The sequence below is a fragment of the Fundulus heteroclitus genome, chromosome 20, assembly GCF_011125445.2.
Source record: "Fundulus heteroclitus isolate FHET01 chromosome 20, MU-UCD_Fhet_4.1, whole genome shotgun sequence".
NCBI lineage: Eukaryota > Metazoa > Chordata > Actinopteri > Cyprinodontiformes > Fundulidae > Fundulus > Fundulus heteroclitus.
This window is the reverse complement of record NC_046380.1, coordinates 8,429,558-8,454,309: the sequence shown is the minus strand read 5'-3', so window position 1 is coordinate 8,454,309 and position 24,752 is coordinate 8,429,558. Positions and strand designations below refer to the sequence as shown.

The 24,752-nt window shown below is 39.5% G+C and overlaps 1 protein-coding gene across 1 annotated transcript; it reads left to right on the top strand.

Moving 5' to 3' along the window:
- The first annotated feature begins 255 nt into the window (after positions 1 to 255).
- On the top strand, positions 256 to 23,798 carry ppm1j (protein phosphatase, Mg2+/Mn2+ dependent, 1J). Its single transcript, XM_012865173.3, has 10 exons — positions 256 to 854; positions 8,441 to 8,555; positions 11,783 to 12,115; positions 14,002 to 14,114; positions 14,210 to 14,294; positions 14,578 to 14,696; positions 14,932 to 14,995; positions 16,589 to 16,696; positions 21,589 to 21,740; positions 22,365 to 23,798. The coding sequence occupies exons 1-10, from the start codon at positions 595 to 597 to the stop codon at positions 22,510 to 22,512; spliced, it is 1,497 nt and encodes a 498-aa protein (XP_012720627.1). The 5' UTR covers positions 256 to 594; the 3' UTR covers positions 22,513 to 23,798.
- The last annotated feature ends 954 nt before the right edge of the window (positions 23,799 to 24,752 follow it).

Here is a 24,752-nt window from a genome sequence, read left to right as displayed (position 1 = left end):
CATTACCTTTGCCCAGTGAAATGTCATATAAAAAGTGAGCCAGAATAGTGTATGTTGGAGATAACAGAGCTGAGTTGCATGGATCACAACAAATCTGAACATAACCAATATTTTTTTCCTTTCTATCATTTGGGAAGCTTGTGAAGTTAAAACAGAGTCAAATCTAAAACAGAAACATCATATGAGCTTTAGAGACTCTGGTTGCCGTTGTCCATACTGAGATATGGATGAATGGCTGTGAATTGCTCACGGCTGGTTGCACACGCCTGTGAAGCCCGGCCCCATCAGACGAGCCACAGCCTCCTGCCGGATCACGGCCCATGCGCAGCCCAAAGAAGCGTCTTATTCGGTTTGAATGAGGAAAACCTCGCGTCTGCCTTATTGAAAGCCGTCACATGGGTCCGAGGAGGAAAACAATCGCTTCCTGAAATGATTCTGCTCGCCGTCTTTACGCGCTGCTGTTTCTCGCCGCTCTCCGTCTCCACCGTGAAACCGCATCGCGTGTAATTATTTTATTTTTTTTATTTTATTTATTTTTTTATTTTCATTTCCCCCCCCGCCCGGATCTTTTGGCCCAGCGGATCGTTGCCGAAGATGATCAGCAAAGTTAAAAACGCGATGTCCAACTGGGTGGGAGGGATGATGCCTCACGGACACCACCACCACCACAACCATCACTCAGGTGGAGGCCAGAACTGCGGACAAGAGGGCTTGCCGCATCGCTTCCCTTACGGCCGGCCGGATTTCTTGGACCTCACCCCGGAGCTCCTGCAGTACTCCACGGAGCACGCCTCCAGGCCGGTGATCGCCTTAAAGAGAGGCACCAGGCTTCCCTGGGGGACAGGATACGCAGAGTGAGTGGATCCGTGCATTCACACGCCCATCGTTTAACGGGTCTGTGGGGAAGCAGCCGGTCGTGCGTATAGCGCCAGTTACATGACAGGCCTGCCTGCTGACGGGTTTTTGGTTGCCGCAGCAGCTCCGACGCGCCGCAGCGGCTCAGTGACGGCCAGCTTGGCCTCCTGGTGCAAGCTCTTTCCACTGAACTGTGATTAGAGAGCAACCCGTGAGGCTGATCACGGAAAGCAGGAAATAAAGGCACAGCATCTACGCGGTGAAGACATATTTGCGATTTCTTGGTGCGTCTTTTTCTCAACCGCGCGCGCACACACACACACACAAACAAACAAACAAACACGGAGAGAATGGACGAGCTGGTTGCCTTAAAAGTGGAGATGCAAAGCAGAATTTGATTCTTGTATCCCCTCTTGCGTAACACATAAAGATCCTGCAGCTCCATTTGGTTCCGAACGGTACCGTTTGCCTGACTCCTGCAGAGGAAAACGCTTTCAGGCATTACTGTGTGCGTTTGTGTGAGACAAGCTGCAGTCCACCGGTTTGTGGGCTGCTCCTGACTCAGTGGTGAACTTTTAAAGAAAACAGGCTGACTCATGCAAAAAGTCTGCAGGGACACGGCCATGATCTCCCTGGAGGCTGCACGGGTCTTATCAGCTTGAAGGTTTAGTTTGAGCAGTCAGTCATGCCGCAATCTGCTGCAAAATACTTTAATGTAGAGCACAGAAACTACTAGCGCTGGAGCTGTTTGCAGTCTGTGGCGTTAAGAGCAGAGCTGCCAATTCTTAAGCTGTTAAAAAGTTCATACAGTCCAGAGCGTAAACATCTAGATTCTAGCAGAGCTTTGGACACGTTGATGACAGAACTCAACTTCATTTTTGAGTGGAAAGGTCAGCCTCTAACCCTTCAATTACAAATACTGCTGCCTTTCTATGAATTATAATTATCAGTTATATCTTAATGACTGACTGTTGAACAACAGTGACTATTATGCAACTACCAACATGTGAATAATACCCACCCGTTCATATAATATGATGCTTTATTCATATCTATGGAATATGAAAAGGCAACTGCTGCATAATACAAGAATATCCAGTATTCATGTCGTAATAATTTGTGAAGTGTGTAAAGCTCGGTGTTCAATTCAATTAAATGTTATTTATATAGCGCCAATTCACAACGCATGTCATCTCAAGGCATTTTACAAAGTTAAATTCAATCAAATCATCCAGACAGATTGGTCAGAAAGTTTTATCTGTAAGGAAACCCAGCAGTTTGCATCAAGTCTCTCCAAGCAGCATTCACTCCTCCTGAAAGAGCGTAGAGCCACAGTGGACAGTCGTCTGTATTGTTGATGGCTTTGCAGCAATCCCTCATACTGAGCATGCATGAAGCGACAGTGGAGAGGAAAACTCCCCTTTAACAGGGAGGAGAACCTCCAGCAGAACCAGAACCAGGCTCAGTGTGAACGCTCATCTGCCTCGACCCACTGGGGCTTAGAGAAGACAGAGCAGAGACACAACAAGCACAGAAGCACACATTGATCCAGGAATCCTTTCTACGTTATATGGTAATAGTGGATGATCTGCCTCCCCTGGATGATGGCACAGCTAACAGAACGCCAGACCAGGGGTGTACCTCATATGAAGAGAAAATGTTAAAGGCTGAAATAACAACAAACAATGTAAATTGGAGAACAGTAGGAGAACTCAGCAGAGTGAGAGAAATAGACCCTGATGTCCTCCAGCAGCCTAAGCCTATAGGCAGCATAACTATAGAGGTAGCTCAAGGTAACATAAGACACTCTAACTATAAGCTTTGTCCAAAAGGAAAGTTTTAAGCCTAGTCTTAAAAGTAGACAGGGTGTCTGCCTCACGGACCAAAACTGAGAGTTGGTTCCACAGGAGAGGAGCCTTTATTCTTCTGTTGTTGAACACTTAGCAAACACCTACCTTCACAGTCACAGGAGCTCTTTGATATTATTGCCTTTTTCCTTGTGCTTCACAATGTTTTACTTTTGTCTTCCTTATTGCTACTCACATACCAATCAAGCTGAAAACTTGTTGTATAGTTGCAACATCAAAACTGTGCTCGTTGTTCTTATCGACACATATAATTGTGTATTAGTTATATAGCAGAACCAGCCCAAGGCGCTAGTGGTAGATGCGGCTGCAGGGGCCCCTGCCGACCTTTAGGCCGAAGGAGCACTTATATCCCCTTTTACACTACCCTATTTTAACCGATCCATGCCGAGTTCGGAACGAGTTTGGTTCTTATGACCATTTACACATCATGCTAACGGTTCCTTGCCTCCTAGTGACGATCTACGGTACTACTGCTCTCTGGGATTGAAGGAGGGAATCAAGAAAATAAAAATGGCGGCTCCTGTAACATTCAGGAAGTTATGTTTGGTTATAATTGTGATATTTGGCGGAGAGTCAGGCAAAGAAGGCAACCTTTGGTAAATTTACTTGACAGAGTCGGCTTTTGGGAAGTGGATAAGACAAACAAATGTCTAATCAGGGCTTACAGACGCAGGAAACAACGAGATGACGCGGTCTGCTCATGTGCTCTTTGTTATCTGAGAACTGAGCCAGTGAAAAACCGTGCCGAGACCTACTATTGAACTGGTCTAGATTTAGTGCGGTTCGGTTGTGTCTGGCACAGTTCATTTCAGTTTGCGTTCCATTTACACTCGATAGTTATCTCAGTTACCGAGCTCGGACCGGTCTCGGCACGGTTAAAAAAGGGTAGTGTAAATGGGGCTTAAGGTTTCCTAGGACAGGCTGAAAAATATGCTTGCCGTAATGACCCAGTGGAAACATGACAGCGGTTTAGTGGTTCATGATAAATAACTCTCACAGCCACTAAGAACATTTTTAGATTTTTTTTTAGCTTCGTTGACAATCACTTTACCCTTGGCTCAGTTATGATTAACAGCAAGGGGAAAACTCCTGAAAAATCTTGCTTATGCAAAATACAAACGCTAAGAAAGATATACAAGTGACATATTATTATGAACCCCATTTTAAAAGCTCTGAACTATTGCTTTAAGAGATTATTTAATGGCTAATTTCTTCAATTTGAAACAAGGTGTGAGAAAACGTATTTACCATGCATGGACAATCTAAAAGAAACATGACTTGTGCTATGGTTGTTAGTGGACTTACCCGGAAGTGGGCCCCCCAAATGAAATGTTGCCTAGACACCTGTACAATATTGTTCTACCTCTGTGTTACAAGTTAGTTACATACATTTGGTCGTTATTAAATTGTAATGTATCAAGTCTGGAACAATTTAGCTTGTAGGAATCTTAAATCTACCAGGCAGACATTTTAATCCTCATACTGCAACACTAATGTGTTGGAGCAGCTGTTGGTCTTGTCCATTTTGTGCTGTGCCTTTTCTCCCCTGGTGCCCAAACGATAATGAACGGTGATATCCAGATATTGCAGATGGAAAGCGTCCAGTTGGAAGCCACCCTGCTGGCATACATTCACACTTGGTGCACTTCTGGAGGCACTTATGAGTTAGTGGTGCTTTTTTTATTGACCTGACAATTTTATGTTAGGCTTTTTTATGATGGGCTAGCCTTTCTACATTGCTCCTATATAGTGTAATACTTTTTGCAAATTCTTTCTATTCAATTTTATTCATATAGAGCTCACAACACGCCATCTTTGGGCACTTTGCAAAGTCAGTTCAATCAAATCATACAGACAGATTGGTCAAAAAGTGATGAAATCCAGCAGATTAAATCGGGTCACTGAGAGAGGACAGTTGTCTGTACTGTTGTTGATAATATAAGCGATTCCCCATACAGAGCATGCATGAAGTGACAGTGGAGAGGAAAACTCTCCTTTAACACGAAGAAACCTCCAGCAGAATTAGAACTTAACGCATCTAATTCTAGAGATATTTGTGTATTTGTACTATTTGATTTAAATAAGCATCCAAATACAGCCTGAGCTCATGACATAAATCACACCAAGGGTTAGAAGTATCAAAAAAAAATCACATCTTTCTGTTTATTCTGTTTTGGATAATGAAAATCATTAGCTTCAAGTAGAGAGAGAGAGCAGAACAAAAGTGAAAAAAATAGATACAACACAAGTGCCTTGAACCTCATAAATGCTATATTACTGTCAATAAAACACAGGTTGTGACATTGGTTGTATAATATGATTAAAGATTTATAAAATAATAAAAAAAATGCCAATTGATAAATCCTTGATGTGGTCAATTTTCCATTTTTATTTCATTCAAGATTGCTCTGTAAAAAACAACAACAAGACATTTAAATTAACCTTATTTACATTTTTTGTCAAATTTTAAACAGTTCATAGATAATATTCATTCTCCACTCATATTTGAGTTGCAGCTGTGTTACCGTACTGTAAATATGCGCCTGTTTCAGATATAAAACTGTCATTTTATTACCCTGATGCACTCTAAATTTACTGTGGGACACAATGTGCAAGCTCAGAATGCCCTAATCATAAAAGCTGCATTATGTTCCCAACAAAGCATGAGTTATTGTGGTGCTTGTTTTCACTCTTGGTGTATTCCATCGGCTCGCTTTCATTTCTTCATGTTTTAAACAGCTTCCTCTCCCTGAATTTCCAATGGGCTGTGGAAGATTTTGTGTAACATCTCCTGCAACGTTTGTCAGTTTTTCAGCTTTATTCAGCAAACAGGAAGCAGTTGACTGAGAACATGTCTGAACTTTCCAAGCTCATCTCAAAACTCTGGCTTGGTTTCTTCTTTGAGGGTTGTTTCAGAATAAAGCATCAAGCGTCTCAGAAATGACGTCTGCAGAGGGAAAATTGCTTCACACTCATATGGCTAAAAAGCAGATCAGCCGCAACAAGAGAATTCACAGGAACTCTTGACTTCCTCTTTTACTTTCCTTGCATAATGTAGAGCGAGAGACACACTGATTCTCCAAACACAAACAGTATGGTTTTCAGTCACAGGTTCAGCAAACATCTGACTGAAAGAAAGCCATGTGAAGGCGTTTATGTGTGTGTGTGTGTGTGTGTGTGTGTGTGTGTGTGTGTGTGTGTGTGTGTGTGTGTGTGTGTGTGTGTGTGTGTGTGTGTGTGTGTGTTTGGGGGGGGGGGGGGGGGGGGCTCTGGTTTTAAAGGGAAATCCACCCACGCAGCAAACAGCAATGTATAATTATAGCTCACTGATCTCATGTAGCCGAATTATCACAAACTGTTTTACTGTAAATCAGAAAACTCAGGATAGAGAGAAAAAAAAGAGAAAATGTTATCGCGTCTTCTCTGAGAGGGTTTATAAAGGGATTTATGCAAGAAATCCATCCGATGGCAACAAATAAAAAGCATGCCTTCTGTAGTTGTTCCAAATGTTCATCAAAGCTGTGAGCTTTACAGGACAATTTTCTGCCCAAATGCTGCCAATCCTTCCACATGACCTTCACAAAAAAAAAAAAATAAATAAATAAATGGCATCGCTAAGCTCAGCTGACGCTATAGAACAGCTACCAATACTACGCAGCGCTGAGCCAAACAGAAGGGCCGCTTGTAGATGTGATCATGCTGCAGAACAGATGAAGAGTTGTTTCTCCCCAGTCATGCCTCTGCATTCCTTGAAGAAGTCCTGGCAGGACGCGCAGACGACAATCAGGAGGGACATTCTAAAACGTTTAACGTGAAAAAGCTTAATGTGGCTTAAGGTAGGAAAACAACGAGGAATCATCACCAAATTTCGCATGGCCATATCTTGTCATGAAGACTTAAGCCTGTCAAAAAAAAAATAATAAACCGAAATCCAACGATTATAGAAGATATCTCACATTAACGTTTTCTTCTTCATTGGTGCCTATGGCGAGAAAAAGGCTTAACGTGGTTTAATGTACCTAATCAATGATCAATGATTACCAAATTTCTCTCATATATTGCTTACCATAACCACTTTAAACTGTCAAAAAATCGAACCCAAAGTCCAATTATTATGGACGTTATCTAACATTAAGCGTTTCTGCTTTCATGTATGCCTATGAAATACTTAATGTCATATAAAGTCCATAATAATTGGACTTTGGGTTCGATTTTTCGACAGTTTTAAGTAGTTATGGTAAGCAAAATATGAGAGAAATTTGGTGATCACTAGGCGTTGTTTAAGTACATTGAATCACGTTAAGCTTTTTTCTTTTAATATAGGCCTCAATGAAGCAGAATGTCAGATAACGTCCATAATAATTGGACTTTGGTTTTGACATTTTGACAGTTTTATGTGCTTTTTAGGAGCAATATGAAAGAGAAATTTGGTGATCATTGATTAGGTACATTAAACCACGTTAAGCCTTTTTCTTGCCATAGGCGCCAATGAAGAAGAAAACGTTAATGTGAGATATCTTCTATAATCGTTGGATTTCGGTTTATTTTTTTTGACAGGCTTAAGTCTTCATGACAAGATATGGCCATGCAAAATTTGGTGATGATTCCTCGTTTTCCTACCTTAAGCCACATTAAGCTTTTTCACGTTAAGCTTTTTCACGTTAAGCGTTTTAGAATGTCCCCAATCAGGAGGGTTGAATTTTCACCGCCATTGGTCCCAATCCGGGCGGCTCAGTGCGGGACACTGTGGTGCCTGTCCGCTGCTTTCAACTGATTAGACGCTGGCTGCGCTTTTTGTAATCCAGATTTGGTCATCGCAACCTCCATGCAGTGTTTTTAATCTGACAAGCAGGCGTCCCGGATTTGAGATGACCGTAATTAGCTAAAATATAGGATTTGGTTTCTGTTGCTAATGTCTGTTATCTACTGAGTGTCGTTCCCAGCATCAGACCGTTTTAGTTTTCAGTTATTGCCTGTTTCAGCAGCTGCAGGAATACCTGGAGATAAGTAATGGCCATGAACACATAGATGCTGTGCCGCATAGATGTGCTAATGTGGCATTTGTCTGTAATTAAACTTGAAAATGTTATATAACCTTTCAGCATGAGGTCCAAATTGCTCCCTTTCAAGCTTCACCTCATGCGGCAGCTTGGCCAGGCGAGTGGATATTTTTTACACGCCATAAATATCTGACCAGTGCAGTTTCCTTTCTCCTCCTGGCAGATTTTAGCACCTCTAATCAATATCCTCTATTAGCTTCCAATTAAATTGGAGTGTATGCTAATAATGCCCGGTATGAATCTGATAACATCCAGCTCTGCCAGATCAGAAGAGCCAGATCTCTCCCTCTTGACTTTGAGCAAACAGATTTGCAGAACGGATAATGAACTCACTCGTTTATGAACTGGCCAGAAATCCAACTCCAAATCCATCCGGCACACACAAACCAAAAAAAAAAAAGAAGTGCTTTGAGTATGAAGCAGTCCATTACGCCAAAGCCATTATACTTCGCCATCATCATCACATCATAAAATCACTTAATCCTTTTTGCAACGTCCCTTTGGGACAAGACCGCATCATGTCCTACTTTTTTCCCCTCGTCCTCTCTGTTTGTTTCTACCTCCATTTTCTAGGTGAGCTGCTGTGTTGTTCAATGACTATTCTAAGTCATCAAACTCAAGGCTCACGTCTTATTCCATTGTGTCGTCCTCCTTCAGGGCGATCAATGCGGGGAAGAGCATGCTGAACGAGGACCAGGCCTCTTGCGAGAAGCTGTTTGTGAGGAAGCCGAGCAGCAAACACAGAAACTCGACTCTGGTGGACGACAACGGGGTGAGCTGAAACAGGGAACAAGGAAAGGATGGTCTGGTCACAGGCTGCCAGTGATTTACTGCTAAAAGATGCATCTGAATCTGAGCTGCACCTAAATCAGCGCTTTAGAGAGGAGGACCATGAGATGTAACCTGGAATTTTGATGTTATATTTGGAAGCCAATTCAGTGTCACAGTATCTAATTCATGCAGTTTAACTAAGTAGGGAGTAGTATCCATTCTTTGCTAGGAACCTTAAGCACACAAAGAAGTAATTAAGAATCTGTTCAAGTTCCCTATTTGTAGAGAGCAGAAGTGAGATTCAAAGCAGGAGTAGTACAACAGGCCATAATTAACAGCTTCACTTTTTTTGTTTTTTTTATTTTTAGGTGAAGAGTGGGCAAAGGTATTTACACCCAGATTTAATCACTTAAATAGAAGCTGTCTAGCAAGACGAGGTAGGCTAGTCGTAAAAAAATAAATAAATCATACTTTACTTAAGGTCAGTATCCATAATTCGACAGCTTGAGAGAGACTGGACAAAAATAGCGTCTATAGTAGAGTTTAAAAGCTTAAATCAATGCTAACCGAACAAAGCACATCACTAAAATCATCCAAGAAAATATATTCTGAGGCCCGTGGGGCAAAAAAGTGTTTATTTTTCAAAGCTATTTGTCCATTTATATCTAAATTAAAACTGACAGTTTAAAACATCAAACCATCAGTCAAACACGATGGTGGTAGTGTGATCATGTGGGGATGCTTTGCTTCCCTAGAACCTGGAAAACTTGTCTTAATTAATGGAACCATGAATTTTGTTATTTGTTATTTGAATGTCTGTCTATCAGTTTCTGTCCTTAAACTCAGCTTCATGTTGGTTATGGAGCAGGACAACCTGAAGCACACCAGCAAATCCCCTTCTGAGCAGCTCAAACAGGCAAAATGAAGATTCTGGAGTGGCCTAGTTAAAGTCCCACTTTAAATTGATTAAGATTGTGTACAATAATCATAAACAGGACACACTCAAGGTTTGCCAGATTAGCATTAATCCCCTAGGATTTAAAAAGGATCTGAGAAACAACCAAAATCGTTTCATTAGACAATCAGGGTTTTGTTTTAAATGTAAGGTTTTATTACATCAATAATATATTTGGGAGCTATACCATGCAAAGCCTTTAATGTCAGAGCCTGAATTTCAAAATGCATTCTGAAATAAATCAGCAGATAATGAATATACATTAAAACGGGCCCTATTTGGGTTGCATTACTTCTTGCTGCAAAATGTTGGACAAACTTACTAAATTGTATAGCTGGTCTTTTTCAAAATGCTTAGTATTGATCCAAAAAAGACTAAAGAATAAAGCGTACAGGTGACACAAGTCCAGAAATATTAGAATTTTTGTACAAGAGCTGTATAATGTGTAAGTACTTAATGTTAATATATATTTTGTAGTAATCCTTGGTCTACAGGCTGGGTGGGTTTGGGAGTGAATAATTTAACTAAAATATATACAGTCCTTTTCCATTTTATTTGTTAGCAGTCACAGTAAAGGACCAACAAAAACATAGTTTATTTCATTTCATGTATTGATTTATAAAGGGCTTTAAAACATCCAAAAAGGAGACCAAAGCACGTTGCAATCAAATAATAAAAACAAAAAGATTACAGAAAACAAATAGTACAGTTAAAAAGGACTGTTAAGGAACATTAAAGGGCTTTCTGAACAAATGTGTCTTTAATTTCTGTCTAATAAGTAATTTGCTCATTTAAATTTTAAATTAAAAAACACAGTGTTGTGCGCGGATAAGCAGGTATAGACGGTGGATGGACAACACAGATTATCATCCCTCAGTGTCCCATAATGTTATTTTCTCCTCATTTTCCTGTTTAGCTCGTGTGTCCATCCAGTTGTTACACTCCTCTGTTTTCATGTTCCTCCTTTCTGACATAAAAATGGCCCATTTTTAACCTCTAACTTGATTTTCTCTGGTCCTGAAGGTTCTGAAAACAACAATATTTCAATGTTGCCCTATTACTAATTAAAACAAAAATCCCTATGCGACTTTTTTTTACTTTACTGCCTCTTCTTTATTTTGTCAGCCAGTTTAATGAATCAGGCATGTGTTTATTAACCATTTATTGTGATCTCCTTATGCAAAGTTTTTTTTTCCCTTGTATTCATTATGTTTAGCACATTTACTGATACTTTACAAATGTGTATGTTTATCAATTCACTTGTTTCCTTACATCTTTTTTCCTGTTCAGTTATATGTGAAATACTCGAGGGGGCAAAGTAAAAAGATTAAGAGATTTATGATCAAGTTAATTATGCTTGAGGCCTCTCAGGTCTTATTAAAGATGTTTAGTTTGTCATTTTATATCTTTTCCTGTCATTTTTGCATTTTCCATACTGCACTTTTTTCAACTCAACCTCGTTGTTATTTTCAAATATAAATAAACTTGAACTGAACAGCTGAGTCTTAATGGACACATTTTTAAAATCCTGCCGTCGGGATATTCAGACGTTCTTTCCTACAGTATTTGGGATTAACCAGGGGAACATTATCACTCAACCATTGCTTGATGTCTGACAGTCACATTCATTTGACAAACAACTGCAGTTATTTAGAAAACCAGTAGAATTAATTTTATTTGCATCGGTAAAACACCCTGTTTACATCCTCCAGCCTGTCCGTCTTCTGGTCAGGCTGAAACATACGCACACATTTGCAGCCTCCATTTGGTGTAAATGGATGACATCAGCTCTTATCGCTCCCATCCCTCTCTCCTGGGTGAAGCATCTGAGGGGTAAGCAGATGTCTAGAGTCTGTTTACGCACCAGTCAGCCAGCCTAACTGGGCTGTAAACACGTCTGCAGACACAAAGGTTGCAGCGCATTTCCATCACAGATTGCATCGCATGGCAGCAGCAAAAGACGAGAAGAGCTCCGTCCTTTTGTCTCTGCATTACTCACAGAGACCCTAAGTTAGCATCACAGAGGGCTGCCCTTGGAAAAAACGATTATTTTTGTCATAGTTGCGCAAAAATAATTTTGTATAAATCAATATTGCATACAAGAGATGACCACAACATCATGATTTAGCTCACATTTGTTTCTGACGTGCAAGAAATATCACCAAGACTCCTGAGTCTTGAGTTTTTTAAACCCCAAAAAAACCTTTTTGTCAACTTTTTTGCTATGCCTAATTTGTTTTTACGGATTTGATGTATCTATTTATCCATTTTAGGATAACACGGGAATCCCTCTCCACTTCTGGGGGGTTTACGATGGCCATGCGGGTTCCGGCGCTGCCATTATGGCCTCCAAGCTTCTTCACCGCATCATCAGAGACGGACTCGGGGAGATCTGCCACCTCCTGGAGAATCCCAACAGCGCGCCTCCGATCTGCCTGGCCAAGAACGGCAGCCCTTTCCAGGCAGACGCAAAAAAAGGAGCCGCGCAGGAAGCAGCAGAGGACACCGATGCTGTCTGCGACGCCTCGGTGCGCTTTTACATGGAGAAGGTCGTCAGCCTGGAGAGCCTGGTGATGGGAGTCATAGAAACCGCCTTCAAGCAGATGGTGAGAGGATTATGGTGAACCTTTTTTTTTTTTTACTTTTGAAAACTAAAAGCATTAAATATGTTAGAAAAGTTGAATGCCCCTTGAACTTTTCACCCCCACAAACCTAAATGTATTTTATATGGATTCTATGTGATAGACCAGCACAGAGTAGCAGATAACTAGGAAATAGACAGAAAAGGGTTAATTTTCCTGGTTCGTCATCAAAATCTTTTATACAAATAAAAATGCAAAACTCATGGTGTGCATTTTTATTTAGCCCCCCCGAGTCAAACATTTGTAGAATCCCAATTTCCTACGTACTTTAAAAAACACAATTTGTAAAATGGCTTAAGATGAGCCAGATAAAGTAGAGTCTGTTTGTGAACAGCAAACAGAAATTCTCAGATGAATTTAGGTCTACACTCTGACTGGGACATCCTAACACGTCTCTGCTGCTTTGATCTAAACCACGGTAGCGCTCGCTCTAAAGGTCACAACGCGGTTATACCTTTGCTCAGCAGCCGTCTGCTGTCTGGAGAGAATTTGGCTTCGCTTAAAGTGCGGGTTCTCATTTTAAAAAGTAAACAATGCTTCAGCTCATAAAATCTGCCTGTATTCAACAACTGTTATCAGAAGAAGTGGAGTGCATTCCTAATACAGCTCTAAGTACAGACTGGTCTCTTAAGTGTTAATCTTTAGCTGTTTTTAAAAGGCTATTAAGGATTTAGCTATATTTATATTCTTCCTGTTTATACTACACCATGCATACACTTAACGAACATGCTTTCAGACTCTATCTTGCTGCTCTTTCTGCTTGATGAGGGTCACTCGCATTGGACTGTTTCAAAAAGCAACAGGACCCCCCCAAACAAAAAAAAAAACTGTTTGCATGTGTGTTTATGACCTAAAACTGATTTAAACCTATCTATAACTTTAGCTCTTATTTGCCTGCTGTGTTTTCTGGACTACATCATGATGTTTGTTCAAGAATCTTCTCAGGCAAACCTTTTTAGATCTCCAGCACAAGTGTAAATGAAATGAGATTAAATAACACGCAGATGGACTGTATTTACACTTTAGGTGACTTCTGAAGCAAATTTTAGCACGTTTTATTTTAGGGTGTAATTTTCCTTCAACTATCCACACACACAAATCTCACAAATCTGAACAATTTTTTTTATATGCTAACTTGTGACAGTGGGTCACATTAACTCCCAAAATAGTTGAGATTTGTGATCGCCATGTAACAAAATGTGAAAAAGGCAACATAACAGTAACACATTGTACTTCAATGAAAGGATGATGCACATTGGTGCATAAATTAAACATCTTCTTGGGGGGAGGGGACTCTTCATTGTCAGACCCTGCAAAGCTCAAAGGTTTCATTAGACTTTGCAGAATCTACAGCATTGCAGAACCCGATCCAGTTCTAGCGTCATTGGCATTCAGGATTCAGCTGAATGTCTTTAGTTTACAAGCCTTATTGCTTTTTGTGATTTATACACTGTTAAAGACAGAAAGGAAAGGGTGTAACATCCTAAAAATTGTTTTATGAAGTTTACAAAATGTTTTCTGGTAAAATGTTCTCACATATTTTGGGTGGGTTGCCCTGAAGCTGTTTCACCAGGTTGTCAGAATATTAATGACAATGTTGATTCAGATCCTTCTTCCATGAACTGTTATTCTGACAAACCGACTCAGCGACCCTGAAAACATGTCCTGCTCCATGTCTGGCTCTGATTAAAACGCTGATAAACAACCCGCAGCAAATGTTTCCTTCTCTTTGTTCTTGTTCATTGCTGTTTTCTGAAAAAAAAAAAAAACTAAAAAAAGAATTAACTATAAATCAGGTTTAGAGAAAACTGAGATTTTTCTGCCTTTAATTTGTTTCTCCTTATTTCCAGGATGACCTCATCGAAAAGGAAAAAACGTCATATGCCATTTCTGGTGGCTGTTGTGCCTTAGCTGCCATTTATTTAATGGGAAAGCTCTATGTAGCCAACGCTGGAGACAGCAGGTAAAGGCTCTTAGCTCAGGATCTATTATGAAAATCTTTTCTTACAACTTCCGTGCTCACCAAACTGTTGCTCTGTTCTCTGTTTCTCTCTTCAGGGCCATAATTATACGAAACAGTGAAGTCATTCCAATGACTAACGAATTCACTCCTGAGTCAGAGAGGCAGCGGTTACAGTATCTGGTATTGCTGCATTTTTCACATGGCTATTACCCTTTAGTTGTTAATAGTAAACACATAATATTTTAGTGTGAGTCCAGAGCAGTCTGTAAGTCCTTGGTTCTCTTTAGTAGCTCTGAGAAACTCCCCAAACAGGAAGCTGGCTTTTTTTTATATTATTGTTATTACTGATGACAGTTTTGCATGTCACACGTGCAAAACTGTCATCCGTTTTAGGAAGAGAAAAAAGTCATTCTCAGATCTTTTCATTTGATGCAGCGTCTTTTAATTATGTGTGTCCCTTCAGGGCTTCCTGAGGCCCGAGCTCCTGGGAAATGAGTTCACTCACATTGAGTTTCCTCGGCGGATCCAGCACAGCGAGCTGGGCAAGAAGATGCTCTACAGAGACCACACCATGACTGGCTGGTAAAATGTTCTTTCCTCTTCGTCACACGGCACATTCACAAAGCTTCACCTGTCATCTGTTCTTGACAAGTTAAAAACAGAGTAGTAAGAGATGCTTCATTGAAACACATAGCTAAGTAGATGCACAGGAATATCAAGTATAATCCAGCTAAAGTGTATTTTTGTTTATCAGAAAAGTCAAATGAAATGAAATGTCTCTAATAATCATATGTTTCTTGTGTTTCTGTTTCTGCAGGGCTTATAAGACAATTGTAGAGGATGATCTGAAATTCCCCCTGATATATGGAGAAGGGAAAAAGGTAAGAAACCAAATAGAAAACTCTGAATACAGCTCGCCGTTGACAAGTAAAACTCTTCGGAAAGTCCGGAGAACTTTGGCTCAAGAACAATGTTCCACCTAATTTTTCAGTCTGAGCATTTACTGCACCTCTGTGAGTCCCACGCGCAGACCGAGGCTACACCAGTATCACGCCTCTCCAAAACCAGAGGTCATAACAAGTTACATGGCTTACTGTAAGAAAAAATCACAGCAATAATTTCTTTTAGATTACTTAGTTCCGATACAACTGATTTAACCCGATTAAATCAGCTGTTTAATGTTATGTCAGAGTAGGGGTCCTGCTAAGGAAGAGCTGAGAGACATGTACATCTTTCATAGTTCAAATTTCATTACAATTAAATTTACATTTTCTGCCAGATTTAGCACAAGCATGTGGTTCTGTGCAGCCTCTCCTCTGTGAGTCTGCTCCAGGGCAGCTGTGACTATAATGTAGCTCACCACCATCAGGGTGGGAATGTGTGCAGGAATGGATGACTGAGCAGTATAAAGCGCTTTGGGGTCGTCTCGTCAGACTTGATAAAGCGCTGTACACAAGTCATTTATATATACATATATTGCTGTAGTCCTCAAGCATGCGCTCGTCAAATAAACGTATAAAAAAAGCTGTTCTTCAAACACGGACGTAGAACAAGATGGCTGGTCAGAAACCAGCAGAAGTCGTGTACTGCAAAGGACTCCAACTGCAGCTGATAACCAGGAGCAAACAGCAGTTGTAGCGCTCAAAAAACAACCACATTGGTGTAAAAATGGCACTTATGATCTCGGATAAACAGATAAGCAGAGATCCCCAAAAACACAGCCACACAAACAGCTGACATGCAGCAGGAGTAACAAATACGCACGCTGTCACCTGCCCAACTATAAAGGCATCTGCCCCACCCGTCAATCAGCGATGTGCTCTGATCAGCACCTGGCGCTCACAGAGTGGGACCGTGGGACACACTTCTCACCAGAATTGCAAAATGGTACAAAATATTTTGGTTAATTATTATTTTATTTACAGTTCAGATTGGATTTTATTTTCTACTTTGCAGAGATTTGCTGTGCGCACTGAGTCCAGATTGCGCATGTGTGCGCAGCTCTGAGGGAACAGCGGCCAAGATGACACAACAAAGCTTCTTGGAAGCAAATATAATAAATTGGATTTTCTTAATATCCAGGATCTCAAAATGTATTTTTTTCTGTGCTGCAACAACATGGGCACTGTCAATAACTCATTTGGCTATTGATTGTAATGTTTTTGGTGTATTTAAATATATTCTATCATTTTCTGGGACGATTTGTTCTCATTGAGGTTAAGCAGATTATTTTACTTTAATGGATCTCTATGCATTCTCATTGCTTTTGAGCTGTTCTCCACATGTTCTATCTGCCTGCACAATAATGAGACCTGCTCATTGTTTTCATTATTCTCTGTAAGAGCACGCTCTTTCCTAATAATCCGTCATAATTGGATTTTAAGCTCATCCTGGAACAAAACCCTTGTAATACATTGTTATCTGACTTGGTTCTGACTCTGTGTGCGTGTGTGTGCCTCTGTGACGGAGTGTAGGCTCGTGTAATGGCAACAATCGGGGTGACTCGTGGGCTGGGAGATCATGACCTGAAGGTGTACAACTCCAACATCTACATCAAGCCCTTCCTGTCATGCGTCCCTGAGGTGAGTCTGAATTTCACAGACTACCTGTGAGCTACGCCTGAGCAGCCAGTGACAGCCACGTCTCTGCTTCAGCTGCTTCACTGAGTTTTGCATCAACTCAAATAATGCAGCTCTGCTGCCCCGAGCTTTTCTTTTCAGTGTCACATCAGAGGATGCTCCCTCGTACAGCCTGCAGCTCTGCTGCAGATTTGGATTTTTTTTTTGCTTTTCTTCTTGCTCAGCTTTGAGTGAAGGTTGTTTATTGCGGGGGGATTGCACATTGTCATGATTGTAGGAATGTGCTAAAATCACAAATCAATATACAACCTGATTAGAAATCAACACCCAAGATCAAATCAAACAAAACTAATCATAAATCTTAATTTGGAGGCCTTAAGCTGCCTATAAAGTTCTTAACCTCCTTAAAGTCGCTCTAGTATTGACTCTTTTAATCTCTTGCAGCTATAGAATTAACTTTTTTTTGGCAGATAAAAACAAATATGTCAGTTTGACCTCTTAAAACTGGATTGATGAGTTTTGTAAGAAATAATTTGTCATGGCACAAACATTTAAAACTTGATGCCTTCTTTGTAACTTCACTGACCTCCTATGGAAGGGATAAGGTTCTTTGCTGTAAAGATCAGAAAAATATAATTCTATTCAATTAAATTTTATTTATATAGCGCCAATTCATGAAACATGTCATCTCAAGGCACTTTCCAAAGTCAAATTCAATCAGATTATACTGCACTTATGATCTTTGATAATTGCTAATGGTATGTCGGTAACTGTGAGGCCATGTGTTTCTTTCCAGACATGCATCATTCATCGGGGACAGAGAAATCATGAGGCTATTACTAAAATAATAACGTTCAAATAGATAACTTAACTTATGCCGCATGTTCAACTGGGCCAGAGCGATATGACCTAAAACCAATATCAGAAGCAGTTCATCTCAATAACGATAACTGCATTATAACAGTAGCTAAAGTCTGTGGTGAGGATAGCATGAAACAAATGTCTTTCTGTTTTAAACACTAACTGCATTTGGACAGATTGAATGGGAATCACAGCTCAGAGTTTGGCCAGGCATTACAGGGTATTGGGGAAAATGTTATTAATTTTGCTCATTTAAATGCTACAAACTTACAGTCTATGGCATCATGCCGGGAAAGCAACACAGTCTTGTTATCCTGCTGGATTGACATGCATGATGCGAGTGAGTAGAGGGATCTGTAAAGGGGAGGTCAGTGGCAGCTTGGGTTAGGGTCATTTTAATTTACTTTTAGGAGGAATTTTGATGCACTGCACTTTTTTCTTCTACTCGAGCTATTATATTTAAAGTTTTTTTTAGTTCTCGACCCACCTCTGTCACTATCGAAACATCAAATTTCTATTTACTCTGCCTCGTTAAGAGGAAAAAACAAACGAGATGTCACATGAACAAGTGAAAATTGTTTACAAGGAAGTGTTTTTTACCTCTGTAACCATTTCCTCATCTCTACATAAAGACTGTAATCTCAGGATGTACAAACCTCAATCAGTTTCCCATAACAGAAAATCTACTTTCTGTAGTCTAACGAGATTGTCTGCTTCTAACTACGATGAATAGTTAATGTAGCTAAATAAAGCTCAATCCTAGTCCTTTGTATTACTCTTATATTAAGAGAGAGGTGTACTGCTGTCTTTTTATGCACTAACCTCTGGTTTTTACCTCTTTTTTTTATATCCTGTATGTCTTTCTAGGACAAATGTACCTAAATAGGGATTATGCTTGACACACATTATTTCGCATTTCCTGTTTCAAGCATGTTTTAGCTTTCAGGATCAGTATCTGACCCGAGTATTTGAAGCTTCTGGATGCTCTGACCATCACATGCTTGTTAAAAGTCACTCAGAAAAAGAGCCTCTGGTTTGATGTTAGAAAGGGAAGCAAATGTGTGCGGCACACAAAGCAAAGCTTTGATGTCCAACTAAAGATAAAAACATAAACATGGTCAGAAGAGAGGTTTCATTTCTGTTTCCAAAGGGTACAGTTCTCAGAAACTCAGCGTGTGGCCCCAATCAGAGCTGGCACTAGCATGCGTGCATTAGTGATTACACTCTAAGGTTTTTTTTTTTCGTGGACAAGTTTCACACCGTGCTACATTTGTGATTTGATCAAAAAGGGTGCAGGTTAGTGCCATAACTGTTGTGTCTAAATCAGCATAACTCTGGTTGTGTGTGAATGTTTCAAGTGGAGAAAGACACATTTCTGCCTCTAGGAAAGCAACACAGAAGATTAAAAAGTGCTGTATTCGTACAGCTGGACCAACCAATCATCTGTAAGGCACAGCTGTGCTCAAAAGGCTTCACGCCCTTATTAAAATTATTGATTATTGAGACTTGGAGACCATATTAAATAAACGTCAAACGTTTTTAATCTTTAATTTAATGTATATCCTGTACAATTCAAGTGAGAAAACAAAGAAATATGTAGGGGGGAATATAGAAACAAATAAACTGTGATTTCCCTGTTACTTAGGTCTGCACTAGGGCTGGACAATAATTCAATAACAATATATATCGATCGATAGACGTATATCGATGACAGAAAAAAGGGACAATAAAATGTTCAGTAGAATAAAAGTTTTCCTTACTTTAGACATGTACATTAATATTACAGTCATTACATCCTCCCAACATATCACAACGCAGATCCGGGAAACGTTCCGCCACCAAGCTCCGCCTCCTTGCATAGAGTTCAGCGATCAGGTGTTACTTTTTCTTTTTTAAAAACTCGCAGTTTTGGTAAAAAGTTGGTTGAATAAAGGGTTGAGTTTGAATTCAGTGTTTGTGGGCTGCACTTATATGTTTCTAATTTGTTGATAATTATCGATATCAATCAATATAATTTCTATTTTATCGATATTCTTGTTTTCTATATCATCCAGCCCTAGTCTGGACACCCTTGAACTAATGCCTTGTTGAAACACTTTTTTGATTAGCTTTGAGCATTAAGTCTTCATTGGTCAGAGTCTATCAGCATCCTGTTGTCGTGGTTGGGGTAAAAGAGGACTCAACCGCAGAGCGTGGTGGTGACAAAAAGTTCAATAGGTAAAACAAAACTTACAACACACAATGCAATAAACTCGGGAACTAAACATTGTACGTGGTGAGAGAAAAGGCGTAACATCGAGCATAGACAACGGAAGAACACAGGGGATGAGAAATGACAACCGGGTAGCTTATATACAAGGGAGTGGAGAAAAACAGGACAACACAGGTGAGAAACGAGTAACAGCTGAGATTGATTAAAGCAGAGAACAGGGGATGAGACCACTGAGCAGAGTGAAGCACAGGCAAGAAAACAGAAATAGCTAAAAAAAATATATACACAGAAAGAACTAAGACTCTAATCCACAAATGTATGAACTAAGATAACAGCATTAGAGAATATAATGGAATCCCCAAAACACAAACACCTCAAGATAATGAGTATAAGGGAATAAATAAAAAAGGCGCGATCCAGGGAGCGCAACAGAAAAGAAACCGTCCAATCTACATAGACTAAAGGAAGTCACAACCCAAACATCTGGACATCGTTACACCCGCATCTTGTCTCAACCGTATTTGCTCACTCTAATTAACAGAAGGTCACCAAATCTGTCAGCCTGAGAAGACAATTTCTGTTCACAGCTCTCTTTAGATAACTTCACAGATTTTCTGTTGAGTTCAGGTCTGGACTCTGGCGAGGTGATTCCAAAACCTTTCCTTTGCTAAATCCATTTTTTATGTGATGCTGAAAACTAAGATCCCTCTTCATTTTCAGCTTTCTAACAGACATTTAGGTATTGTGCTGCCACCACCATCTTTCACAGTGAGCAATGCGTCTTTTGCTCTTTATGTTTTTACTCTTTCGCTCTGAAAAGTTCCAATTTGGTTCCTCCAGACCAGATTTTGTGAGATTTCATCCGGGCCTGGAGGTTTTCATTGGAAGAACGAGGGTTCTGTCTCACAACTCTACTTTCTACTCCAAAGATATAACATATGAAGAATAAAGCAAATTGTTGCCACAGCTGGATAAGAAGTAGCGCCTGTTGGAAATTGCAGCAGATCATTTAGAGCTACTCACTGCTTCTTGTCAGCCTCCCTGGACAGGCTCCATCTTGTGTTTTCTTCAATTTTTGTTTTTTATGGTTTTTATCACTGAAGGTAAATTCCTGCCACTGTATTATGGTACACAAAAAAACATAATGCTGCCATATTAGCCGGGTCCTGGCTGATACCTTTGTAGAATAAAACCATTTTGATCCTTTGTGACCTCTTTGTAAGCCATGGCTTTATTTAAGAGATGCATGTGTGAAAATGTCAGGAATATCCAGTGAAGACAGCTGATCTTTATTTCAGGTTAATCAAATCCTCTCTAATGGTTAGGTGTGAAGTTAAGTAGATTCAATGGTGAGTCAAATCAAAAGGAGCTTCAACAAACTGTTCTTTACATGTTACAAAGAACACTTATGCAGCCAGGTTATTGGATCTTATTTATTATTCAAATTGTCTCTCCACAGACTTGTTTGTTGTTTAATTGTACAAGATATATGTCACATTAAAGGCAGGAGAATGCTTTATCATGGTCCTAATTTTTGGATGATTTTTGGAAACCTGGCATTTTATATTGCTTTTATTCTGTTTTTATTTTTCCTATGTTTAAACATGTAAAGCACTTTGCGTTGTCTTTGTACTGAAATGTGCTATACAAAGAAATTTGGCTTGCCCTGCCACGTCTTAACAGGCTAGTGTACATTTTTCGGATCTACTGGGTTGTGTCTAACTATTCTGTCACCTTGGATATTTTAGTGTAAAGAATTTTGACTGTCTGTATTTTGGCTGTATGGCGAACATACAGAAAACTGTGTTTCCGTCATTCACAGGTGATGGTTTATAACCTGGATGAAAATAAACACGGACCAGACGACGTCCTGGTTATGGGCACAGATGGACTGTGGGATGTAACGACGGACAAGGAGGTGGCAGAAGCTGTTTCGACCTACCTATCACGCTGTGACCCGTCTGATCCCATGAGGTGAACAGTTTTGTAAATTATATATGTGTTTGTGCTTTGGCTGTGTGCACAATGTCTGTTTAATGTAAAGCAAACCAGCTAAATTCAGTATTGTAGTGTATATAGTTTGTCCACTAGGAGGTGACAAATCCTGCTTTATGCTTCTAACTTCATCATTGGCTAAGCTGCTGCTCAAATTTGTAGTGACATATTTTTATATTTTTAATATTTTTAAATATATATAAGAGTAAAAAATAAAAACATGTATTTTAGCTTAAGAAAAATCCTGTTCAAGAGTTTATCTTTGTGTTTAAGCATTTTATTTTTTAAAACACAAAATTAATTCTTAACAGTTAACCTGTAATGTAATAAAGGTTGGCTAAAATGATTCTGATGAATATACGGATATGATATTATATGTGCTGCTTATAGTTTAGGTAAGACAAAAATCAGATTTTCTCATGCTTTTATTTAAAATAATGACTTGGGTTGAAATCTATTTATTTACTGAAAAATAGAAAATGAAAAATAAACTTATAATATTTGTTTTCACCTTATTCCTTTAGTTTCTTTGTTCTTAACTCTTGCGAGAACCTCTTTGTTGAAGTGAGTATGTTTGCTCTGTGTTCTGTGTGTGTTGCACAGATACACACTGGCAGCGCAGGAACTGCTGATGAGGTCCAGGGGTGTGCTAAAAGAGCGCGGCTGGCGGCTACCCAACGACAAACTGGGCTCAGGCGACGACATCACTGTATTTGTCATCCCGCTGGCAGGCCACGAGTCAGAGACTTGATGAGCCTTGTTGCAGCAGCAGGGCCGACTCTTTGAAGGTTTCTTCCCACTGGTCCCTCCAAGCTCCCCGAATAAACCCCAGAAGGATGAGGCGATGGGAGAGGAAAACATCACCGTCATTGGAAAGGCTCGGGCCTAAACAGCACTTTCACTGACTCTCTCGAAAAGACGCACCTTTGTTTAGTTCTGCTTGGTCCATCGCCTTTGGTTGACTTTTAATCGTTTAAAAAAAAAATAATTATGATTATTAGAGAAGTTTAAATTTTTCTCCCAAACTTGCTGTTTGTGGTGTGCACAAAAATCCCTGTAGTAATTTTTTTGTTTGTTTGTTTATGTCCAAACCAAGGCTTGAACTGAATCTTTTAAACGATAATTGTTCTGTTGCCATGCTCAAGATGTTACTTCCTATATCTAAAGACGAAAAAAAAGCCTCTAATAGTTTCTCAATAAGTAAATGGGTTCGCCACTGAGGATGTTGAGGCAACCAAAGAAAAGCGGCTGTAGAATGAGGATGGAAGCTGTAAAGAATTACACAAAAACAAACCCAAATCATTACATAAATGTATGTACATGTCAACAGAAGGAGCATGAAGGCAGAGAAGACAGACGAATGGACCTTTTTGGCTCTGGACCCAATCAGAGCCAGTGTTGCAGTATTTCCTTTGATAATAATGAATGAAAATAGCGATACCTGAGGCACTTGAAAGGCTCTTGCACACGTTCTGTAGTAGCTTGTTAATTTGTCTTATCTTTTGATCCAATGTGCTCATAGGAGACCTATTTTATTTGTTTAGTACAGCAGAAAGGATTGTGGGTTAAAAATATGTTTGGTGAAGAAAAGACAGAAAACGTTCCATGTTTTTAATGTAACTATAAGTTGTTTTTTTTTTTTTTTTTATTTACCTGTCAGAGGAACCGGTTTCATGTTCTCCATGTCTCGCTATAATAGGACGTGTTAAGTTTCACACATATGCCTTATTGAAACATGAAAGGGACTGAAGAGTTTCCATTGCACTAAATTCGAATCATGTAAAGGAGGCAAAAAAAAGAGAACATTGTATGCCCTCAAGTGTACCTCATACCTCTTTTTTTTAACCATTTTTATTATATCATGTCATTTAGATTGTCCACATATCTATTTTTTAAAACTATCGTTTGCTCGTAAACAGAATTTTATTTTTTATTTTCTATCCATAATTGTTGCCGTGTCCAAGAATCTGAGCTACCAAAATGTGTGGTAGAACGATGATGTGTTCCAGTTTAGAAATAAATATGTTTTTTTTCCCATTTGCTTTAAACTTGCTTATTGCTCCCCTTTGATCCAGCAGCGTATTAACCTGTCTCTCTTTTGCTCAACTATTTTGTCTTATTTACTGCTTCAAATTATTATCTTTTTCTAGGAAAAAGAATGTTATTATAGTGAAGTGCAGTTGTGTGGAAAAGGGCAATTTTCTTTAAAATCAGACAGGTAGTTTTCTTTTAGGCTCATGTCCAATGATAAGAACATGAAGTATTAGAATATACATATTTCCTTCATTTTCCTGGGACATTTGCTTGTTTTCCACCTCCTTGTGCTTTATTCTGTTTAGACTTCTCACTTATTGTCTTTGTATTTGCCTTTAGGTGTGTGCCCTCCTTTGCTTGCATACACACCTTAGATGTGTCACTTGGCAACCCCCACGGTGTATTTTGTTATATCTATGGTCTTCTACCTTTTTGTCCTCTGATAATGGTCAGGTGTTTCCCTCTATCAGGTCACGATCAGCTCCAAATACTGTAAATATAGTTTGAATCATTCTTCCTTGGTCGTTTTCGTAAAAGCTCAGAAACGATGTTAGTAGAGGGATTTCAGTGGTCCTTCACTGTTCTAAAAGAAAAAATAGGAATAAACTTTTAGCATACAAACTAATAAGCAACAGATAATAAAGTACTGACGTGTTATTTGACAAATTCAGGCCCATTGAATGGGATTCACATTTGAACTTTTTTCTCTATTTGTTGCCATGTAACACTTCCACTTCCATTTTTCTTCCACTTCACGCTGTGAAAAAACATGATTTTAAAAAATTTCATGTTAAAATCTTTAAAGCACAACTTTATTTTCATCCCCCTATATCAAACCTGCTTTTGCTCAGATTGCTTCAGCTAGACTTTTGGATTGAGTCGCTACCAAATTTGCACATCAAGAGGAACACTTTGGTCGTTTTTTTTAACAAAGTAGCTCAACCTCACACAGAGTTA

Excerpts from the sequence above, each read along its gene's own strand:
- ppm1j (XM_012865173.3), top strand. The coding sequence starts at position 595 with ATGATCAGCAAAGTTAAAAACGCGATGTCCAACTGGGTGGGAGGGATG. Across the intron at positions 8,556-11,782 it reads CTCTGGTGGACGACAACGGG|GATAACACGGGAATCCCTCT; the intron begins GTGAGCTGAAAC and ends TATCCATTTTAG. Across the intron at positions 14,295-14,577 it reads GGCAGCGGTTACAGTATCTG|GGCTTCCTGAGGCCCGAGCT; the intron begins GTATTGCTGCAT and ends GTGTCCCTTCAG.